Source organism: Zootoca vivipara, chromosome 5, assembly GCF_965207765.1.
Source record: "Zootoca vivipara chromosome 5, rZooViv2.hap1.1, whole genome shotgun sequence".
NCBI lineage: Eukaryota > Metazoa > Chordata > Lepidosauria > Squamata > Lacertidae > Zootoca > Zootoca vivipara.
Genome location: NC_142588.1, coordinates 17,230,464 through 17,240,163, shown reverse-complemented (window position 1 = coordinate 17,240,163; position 9,700 = coordinate 17,230,464). Strand labels below are relative to the sequence as shown.

General features: G+C 46.6%; 1 protein-coding gene across 1 annotated transcript; it reads right to left on the bottom strand.

The window, feature by feature from the left end:
* Window positions 1-6,533: 6,533 nt before the first annotated feature.
* LOC148685594 (uncharacterized) lies at window positions 6,534-9,196 on the bottom strand. Its single transcript, XM_088669782.1, has 3 exons — window positions 8,968-9,196; window positions 8,068-8,228; window positions 6,534-7,127 (listed from the first exon to the last, which is right to left on the bottom strand). Exons 1-3 carry the CDS (start codon window positions 8,984-8,986, stop codon window positions 6,534-6,536), a joined length of 774 nt encoding a protein of 257 aa, XP_088525908.1. The 5' UTR covers window positions 8,987-9,196.
* Window positions 9,197-9,700: the final 504 nt, after the last annotated feature.

Here is a 9,700-nt window from a genome sequence, read left to right as displayed (position 1 = left end):
GTGCGGCGCGGCGGGGGCTTTTCGCTGTTTGACTTCCCGGAGTGAAGGGGGAGGCAAACGGCGAAAAGCACCCGCCGCGCCGCACTTCGGCTCGGGGACTGGCTTGGCAGCGGCGGGAAGAAGGAGGAATTCCTCCCCTTCTTCCCGCCACCGCCAAGCCAGTCCCGGAGCCGAATTGCGGCGTGGCGGGGGCTTTTTGCCGTTTGCCTCCCCCTTAGCTCGGGGAAGGCAAACAGCGAAAAGCCCCCCCCCGCGCCGCAATTCGGCTCTGTCCCCCGCGCGCTTTAGTTTGGGGAAGCAGGCAGGGAGACGCAACAGCCCGGGAAGCTGCGGGCTGTTGCGTCTCCCTGCCTGCTTCCCCGAGCCGTAGCGCATCGGGGGACAGCCGAAGATCGGCGGGCGCTGTTTGCCGGGGTTGACAAACCCCGGCAAGTGGCGCCCGCCGATCTTCATGTGACAGGCAGTGGGGAATGCAGGCAGGCAATAGAGCAAGCGCCTGCCTTCCCTGCCGCCAGTCCCCCGGTGCTTCGTGCAGCGCTGCTGGGTGCCGACCCGGCAGGCCGCTTCCTTGATCTGGCGGCCTGCCGGGTCGGCGCTGATCAGCGCTGCGCGGAGCACCGGATCGAGGAGCCGGCATGCATTCTAGCGCCCGTTTATTTAACGGGCTGAAGACACTAGTATCTATATATATACGGTAGAAATGTACTGTAAAAGGGGCATGTTCTCCACCTCACCAAAACCGCTTGACCAATGACAATGAAATTTGGACACAACGTCACATGTGAATAACCGAGTGTCCATATAATATTTGTGTACACAGATGACACCCCAGCGCAAGGTAAAACCCTGTTTTGTGGACCTCAAAACTCATACAGCAGACACTGCCGGGCATGCTGGGAAATAGAACCCAGAAGCAGCGTCTCCAAGGGTGGGACAGAGTGCATCCTGGGAAATAGAAGGCCTAACCTGCGTCTCAGCAACCAATATGCTATAACTGCCAGAACGGCCATTCCTCCACAAAGGGCCACACCGGGATCCTTCCCCTAGCCACCCATGTCCCAAAACACATCAGCTTTCAACAGCACTTCAGCTACCGTTTATATACTAGGCCGAAGCCTTTACAGACTAGGCCAAATGGAGGTACTGACTCGCCTGGGTGGGGGTTGGGGGGAGGAGGGGACGGGATAGGTCAGGACACGGTGGGACCAGTCACAGGGATGACCCAAGGGGTGGGATACGTCATGGGATGGGACATGTTGGGGGGAATCACAGGGGAGACCCGGAGGTGGGGCGAGGAGGGGGCGGGATATGTCATGGATAGACACAAGGTGGTGGCAGTCACAGGGATTAGCCACGGCAACGCATGGCAGGGCCAGCTAGTAGCATATATTCAACACAAAAAACAGCGACAATTTATTGTTGACAAAGGGCAGCTGGACATACAGAGGGCCCCATTACCTTCAGTAGGTTAGGGCCTCATCAAACCTAAATCTGACCCAGAGGGTGACCCCCTCCAACACCGCTTTGCCCTGTCACAACAGGGACAAAAGACTATATTGTTGTTGTTGTTGTTACTATTATTATTTTTATTCATCACTTATTTGTCAGCCCAAAGCCATTACAAAAGAGAAAATGCAGAAGAGAAAATCAAGGCAGAATAAAATACATAAAATAATCATTGAAACCAGACGTTCTGTCAGACGGAGAGTTTGCTTCCCAGGAGAATGTAACCTGCCGTCTCCACAGTCATTTCTCCTCAAAGTTGCTGCTCTTTGGCAAAACAGGCCAATTTTTTGGAGGTGTCTGGGAGGGCTGTCCCATAATAAAAAGTTAATGGAATACCCAATCGATCTCTCCGCTGGGAGTTTTAACTAATTGAACAAGGCTGCTCGAGTCCTCAAATAGATTGGGCAAACCAGCAAGGAGTGGGGTGGGGCCAGCTCAAGACCCTTTGGCACCTGAGGTGGGCACCTTCCCCCCCGCCCCCAGGAAGATTTACATCAGGAATAAGGCGGTGGATCCTGTCGCCTGGCAGTCGCTTCACCTCATGGGTGAGCCGGCATTGTAGAGGAGTGCCCCCCTCTGCTCATAGGGGATTCCGCAAGAGTGTTCTTCAACTATGGCAAAGGGCATTGACTGGAGCTGCAGTGTGGTGAAGCCTTGAAAACTAGGAACTGACACTTGTGGGACAATGCTTTGGTGGAATATACCGGTGGGTGCAATAAATAATAATAGTAATTTCAAAGAGTGGAGGGTAAGGATGAACCCTGCCACCCTGTACTACTGTGAAAGACCACTATGTGGTTCCTAATTAAGGCTCACTGGAGCCCTGAACAGGAACACCACAACTTTCTGTTACCAGTCACTACTCGTCTCAGTCTTTCCCAAGCTGGTGCCCTCCAGATGTTTTGGACTGCAGCTCACATCAGCCGCAGCCCGCAAACCTGTTGTAGTCCATCTGAAGGGCACCAGCTTGGGAGAAGGCCAACTTCTACTGTTGCAATTATAAGAAGTTGGTTTTTGTTTTAAAATCTTTACCTTTTCTATCTGAGATGCATTGGTGACACTTTCCTCTCACAGGCCTTTTATTTCAGACAGCCCATTAACCTAGAAACACCTATTCATGAGTACAGGCCATATAACAGATATGCGGACAAGGGGGACCAGGCGCTGTGGCAGAGCCAGATACCAACATTAACATTATTATTACAGGAGCTAATAATGTCAATACAACCTGAGAGGCTAATTCACCTGCTCATCTTCCAAAGTAATATATGTATGCCATCGGTTGCCAACAGCGACCTTCTAGCCGGTCTATGCAAAAGAATGAATGGGTACAAATCTGAAATGGCAGTATAGAAAAGCCAATGAGGGAACATTTCAGCTTCTCAGGATGCTCTGTCACTGACCTTAAGGTGTTCATTATTGAATGAAGTGACCTCAAATCATGAGACCATTGTATTACAATGCACCAGTGCTATCATCTGCAGATGGAATCCATACAATAGGTGTTGGGTTTACATTTTTTTAAATCACACTAGATCTGCTAAAAACTGGCTTACCAGTGCAAGGATATCTGTGTTATCAACTACCTTTTTGGTGAATCATTACAGTTAAAAAGGTCATTATCCTCAACTGTATATTTCAGCATTTAGTTTTCCTCTTATCTCTTTTTACAAGCTCCCCACCAATTGTGTCCCTGCAACTCAGGCTAATACTTTATGCATCCAAAGAAGTGAATTATATTGTGTGTGTCATAATAAAATTGTTAATCTTTCAGGTGCTACAAGACTCTTCTGTTAGGTTTTGCAGAATTGAAAAGATTGGTACTAACTTTTGTGGTAGATTCTACTGCCTCAAATGAATGGCATCTCATGACTACAACATCTTCTTGTGCTTAAATAAGAAAGAAACCCTGATCTCCTTCATCCCATGCTTTGTGAAACACCTTTTCTGGTGAAGAGTTCTGGGGAGCTTGCCATACTTTTGTGGCATTCTTGTTGGTTTCAATAAACACATTACCCTACTGTGGATTGTGGAGTTGTTGTTGTTTTCTAATGGCCCAGCATGGCTACTTTTGCTTTTAATGAGCTTATTTACAATGGATACAGTACTCTTCACCTGGGGGGGGGGGGAGAGAGAGAAAGCAGCTTTTTAAAAAAAAAAAGGATGAGGGACATACAGAATCAGTAAAGAAATGCTTGTTTTTATTTCTTTAACTGCAAATGATTCTGGAAGAAGATCTGGTCAGTTGGCAACTAAAGAACTACTTGTAGCTATTTTATTCATAGATCTCTCGTATCACATCTAATCTCTGCATATGTAACCACTTTTCTGTGTATAAGGTCACACAGTAGCCAACCATATCTCAATGCAATACCAAAAGCAGGACACAGGTCAGGTGAGTAGCCTTTCCCCCTGTTCTTTCCCAGCAATTGATATGCCTCTGATAGCATATATCCATAACAATTAGTAGCCACTGATAGTCTTAGCATTCATGAATTTGCCTAATCTCTTGAGAAAGCGATCTAGGTTGACAGCCATAATCACATCTTGTGACAATAATTCCATGGCTGGTCTTGCACACACACACAAAGATGTTGACCCAGCGCAGCCCTATCCCAACCTAGATCACAACCAACCCAGATCTGGTCCTATATCAGGGTAGGACTAGGACAAAACCACTAGATTCAGTTTGATCTGCCAAATCTAGTGCCCAGCCCCATTAAATTCCATAGTGTAGTGCAGGCATGTCAAACCTGCGGCCCTCCAGATGTTTTGGCCTACAACTCCCATGATCCCTAGCTAGCAGGACCAGTGGTTGGGGAAGATGGGAATTGTAGTCCAAAACATCTGGAGGGCCACAGGTTTGACATGCCTGGTGTAGTGTTAAGAAATGTAGTGGATAGGGCAAGTGAGGTTTTATGACATGGATTTGTAATATATTCCAACCCTAAAGCCTATGTCTCAGTGAATGGAGTAAATTTAGACTCGTGCAGGTTATGTGCCGTGTTTCTCCGAAAATAAGCCATACCCCCAAAATAAGACATCCCCTGAAAATAAGCCACCGTGTTTTGTTTTGTTTTGAGGAAAAATAAATATAAGACAGTGTCTTATTTTTGGAGAAACACGGTAGAGGAACTGAACAGAGATGTCCTCTATCTCCACTGCTGTTCGCACTTTCCACTGACCCATTAGCACAGTGTTTCTCAACCTTTTTTGGGCCACGGCACACTTTTCAATGAAAAAACATCCCGCGGCACACCAACTTGGTGTGCCGCCCTATATTTAGCTTAGTTTGGAGGGGAGACGTACCGGTAAAGCATGCCGCTGAAGAACTGCTGCGCGGTAGCCAGGCGGACCCACCAGGCGCAGAGCCTGCGGAGCGAGCGGGGACAGACTCCAGGTGGCCAGACACGTGCGCGCAGCTGCCGCCGCCTCCCTCCCAGCCACCCCAGGCAGCCGCCGCCGCTCTGGCCCGGCGAAGAGAAGCCCTGCGCAGCCCTCCCCGCCTGCCTCCTCCTCCCCAGGAGGGCGATTTGCATTGTCACGTGCCTGGCGGCCGCCAATACACGTCGCTGACTCGCCGGAAAGGAGGCCGGCCGGGTCACGACGCGGCCGGCTTCCTTTCCGGCGGGTCAGCGACGTGACAGTGCAAATCGCCTTTCTCGTCGCGGCACACCAGCCAGTGTTTCGCGGCACAGTAATGTGCCGCGGAACACTGGTTGAGAAACGCTGCATTAGCAGAACCATTTAGATCTGAATATATAATCAAATGAACAGAGAACATAACAATATGCCAATAATGTAGCATCATTTGTGAAAAAGCCTGAAAAAACCATTTGGAGATGTCTTAGGCTTGGATAGATTTATACTCTTGGGCTCAGTTGTTTTCAGGATTCTTGCTGGGCAGCCGGTGGGGAGCATGTTGCAGCTGTTGTTGCTTTCGGTTTTTTGTATTTTTATTTTAGATCTTGCAATTGATGTGGAAGTTGCTCAGTTTGGTTGCGTATTATTAAGTTAGTGGAACTTACTTCTAAATTAGTTGTCCTAAGAGGGTCCAATTTAGAATCTAAAATTAACTGACTTATTTTATTATGATTAAACCTGGTTAAATTAAGGCTGAACATCATAGAAGGCAAACTGTATTAGGCACAATCTAGTTCACAGGCAACCCTCCTATAAAGCTTCATTGAAGGCAGTAGAGCACAAACCTTTGGGGGGGGAATTAAGAGCAAGAAAATTAAATAAAGTGTTAAAATATCCCCCCACAAAGTTTTTAATAGATATAAATGCCCATGTTGCATGCTAAGGCACATACAAGCTAAACTTATATGTCTTTAAAGCTTTGGAGAGCAACTTAACACACTCATGGTAGAAAAACCAATTAAACCTTATATCCCCATCTCAAACTTCCATTTTTCAAAAATTGGAAAACTCATTAATGGAAACCAAACTTATTAACACAGGAAAGTGTTACTAAATCTATTTATACCAGGGACTACAAATATACTTTTGCATACAAAGAAAATAAAGCAACTTTCCACCACATTTATTGCCACCTACTCTAGCCTCAGAAACATAAACTTAAAAAGGAAAGAAAAGGGACAGAAAGTTATTGGTGCATTAAAATGTGTCTCAGGAATATTCAGTCATTAGTAGACCTGACCTTTTATCTCTAGAGCCATATGTACAGCACAACTGACTTTTTTCTATGGAAAATTTAAGCCCATGTTTATATGCTTCCACACAGGAAAGTGAATGCTTCAGTAAATGGAAAGTTAAATGAAGACTCCAGACAAGCTATTAAAAGAGCAAACTTTATTCAAAACATTAAAGTAATACATTAAAATGCATTAAAAGAGGGAGCTTGTAAAATATGTACAGGATAGCAAGGAAGGAGTTGGGATGTTAATCTGGAAAAGGACTTCTTTGATGTCTATTTTTGGTATTTTTCAAGCAGCATTTGCATAGGATGAAGTAAGACTCCTGGGCAGCTTGTTTTGTTGCATAAACTTTAATGCTACAGGTTCTCATCCTAAATGATTGCCCTGAAACCAATTCTCTTTGGCAGTCTGGCTCCTTTGTTCTGAAACCTGACTTAAAGAGATTAACTGAGAGTCCGGAACACTTCCATCAACATCCAGCATTTGTGCATGATTTGCAACTGGGTAATTCCCCATTGCAGACCAAGGAGTGTAACTGTTTGATGCAATGCAGAAGTTAGCAGCCGGTGGAGGCTGCCTCTCAATCTCTGCACCATAATACGGAACTGGATAGTTAGTTGCCTGAGATGTCTGACAAAGTCCAGTTCCACCAATAGCAACTTGCTGGTTCAATTCCAGGGAGGTCTGCTGTTGCGGCGAATAGAGGCGCTCTTCTGGTTGTGTGTTGTTGAGAGGTGGCTGCCAGAATCCTGCTCCTCTATGGTTTTCAGCATAATGAAAGTTGTGTGGCTGGTAATATTGTTGTGTGTGAATATTTTGGCTGCTTCCTGGGCTGCTGTCTTGGCTGCTTCTTGGACTGGTTGTCTCACTGTGGCTATAAGGAGCTGTCGCACGGTTTCCAATCCGTATCCTGGAACCAATCCTCTTTGGTGTTCTGGCTCTTCTGTTTTGAAACCAGACCTGAACAGAAGAAAGGAGAGAACCAAATGCCCATTATTTCCAAACTAGGAAGCCCGTTGAATTAACGGGTGCTAGAACAGTGAGCTAAGGAAGGAAGGAAGAAAAGAGGGAGTAGGAGAGAGAGAGGAAGGAAAGAGGGGAGAGAACGAAGAGTAGGAAAGAAGGAAGGGAATAAAGAAGGAAAGAAAAAGAAAGAGGGAGTGAAGACAGAAAGGGAGAAAGAAGGAAGAAAGGGAAGAAAGGGAAGCGCGGGGGGGGGAGGGTCGCGGCCTTGATTCGGCGCCAGAAAAGAGCGAGAAGGGACCCAGAGGCAAAAAGCATTTCCCGCGCAGCGTGAGGCAGCGGGTGTCGGTTTTAGGAGAGGTGCATAAAGCCTCCTCAGAGTTGCGCGTTCGCGAGGAGGGTGCTGAGCCGCGGCAGGAGGAGGAGGCGGCGGCGGCTTGCCTCTGTAGCACTTTGAATCCTCTTCCTCCTGTACCGTAGGGTAGCACTTTGAAACCACCTCCTCCTGCCGTGGTCCGCGGCGCTCCACGCAGCGCTGCTTCGGCCGCCTTTCTACCCCGCCCCCCAGGCCCCAGCCTGATTTAAACCCATAATCTGTATCAAATGTGCCAAATGAATGTGTGCTGTGCATAAATTTACTGGGAAGGAAAATGAAGCCTTAATCAGGAACCATGATTTCTGAAGAAGTATGGGCACAATTTCTTCCTAAATTTGAAAAGGAGGGAGCACAACCCACCCACCCTTTACAAAAAGCCTTTACATCCACGATACACCCCCCCCCAAAAAAAAGCCAAGAAAGAGGAAGTTAGCTCCGAGATAAGCTCGGAGGCACAGGATGAGGCCTTCGACTACGCAAGGATTATTCTGAGCGTTTTAAATTGTTCCAGTATGTGCGGTTTAGGGAAGTTCTAGGAGCCCCCACCATCCCGATTCTTACGTGTACACGATCTTCTTCGATTCCGATGCGCCTTGCCAGCGCCTCCCTAGTCTCATATCCGGGATACAGGTTTTCTTCAAACTCCTTTTTTAGAAGCTCGACGTGAGATGTGCTAAAAACAGTCCTTTTTCTCCTTTCTCCGACTTTGGGGTAGCTTCCTCCTGGGAAAAGACATAGACGCAAATCTGAAGGAAGCGCTCGGCTGAAACTGAAGCTACGCTTCCAGATCTTCCTCCCGACATGGAAAGCTCAGGGCTGCAACGCCTGCACTAGACCCCGGGAGTAAGTCCCGCTCAATCGGGCGTTCTCTGAGGTTACACTGCATAAAACGACCACCGCTTTCAAACGCTTGAGTGGCAATTCTTACCGGTACAACCGCCTTCGCTTTTTACAGGGCGGCTTTTGTACCTGGCATTGAAATCCACGCACTTTGTGGCCTTCAAATAAACTTCCTGATGCTCGGAATAAGGCTTGAATGAAAACAAGCCAAAGCGTAAGAATTTAACTCTTATATCTACGCCTGCCATCCTTTGTCGTAAGCAACTGATCCTAACCACGTTTATTGGGAAATTTAATCCCGTTTATGTGAAAGGGATTTAACATTCAGAAAGTGTGTATGTAAATGCTTCATGCAGTAAAATGCAGTAAAAGCTTCATGCTTACAAGTAAAGATGTGCAAACCCATCTCGCGAAATGTTTCGAACCGAATACATTTGAGCGCCTGTGTGATCCCGCCCCTGCTACCACAAATGGGTCTTTGAAAGCCTTCCCTACATCCTGATCCTGACCCAGAAACAGAAACAACCTTCATTTATTAAAAAAAACCCGTCGTTTATATCAATCATTTGAACATTTTTTAAAAGTGAACTAAAACTCTTTTAAACAATATTTTATTCTTACCTCGGCTGGTAGTTTTCATCTTGCAAAAGCGCTGCCTCGCTCTCTTCCAACAAAGCTGCTTTTCGCTTGCAAGAAATAATACCCTTGCTCCTCAAGGTCAGCTCCAGGTATTCTGGATTTCGGCACCTTTATATGGTAGCCCCTCCTGGCTGCGAATTGGCCGGTGCGTTTTCCTTTGATAGAAGCGCTCCAATGGGGATGCGGCTTTTGGGGAGGAGGGATTTTCAAGTTCACTTTTCAAATGCTGCTTGAGCAATCTACATTGGCTGGAGCGCCTTACCAACCCCTTAGCAAAATTTGAAAGTAGACCCATAGGCTTGGAGAATTAGTGCGCACAGTTGAAGAGAAGTGAATTGAGAGGACGGGTTGGGGAGCGAGTGAGCCAAAGAGAACTGTGGTTTATTTTTTTTAAAATAGTATTATAAGGCTTTCATTTTACATACAGAGATGCGGCAACTTAGGCATGTTGAGTCCAAGAAACGTAGATGCAGCAAGTACACTCTGAAACCCCCTCCCTTTTGAGATGAAGCCTTTTCGGCGCCTGCTATAAACTTTGTTTCCTTTAGGCAAATCTACCTGCAAAAAGTCGCTGTGCCTTTTAATCTGTGGTTTTAGCTTAACTGTAATTGCATTTTGCATGTTTTTCACTTTGACTTTTATCGATAATGTTCATGCTTTCGTAAGCCGCTTAGAGGTTTTCGTTACGGTTAGGCGGTGCAAAAACTTTGTTAAG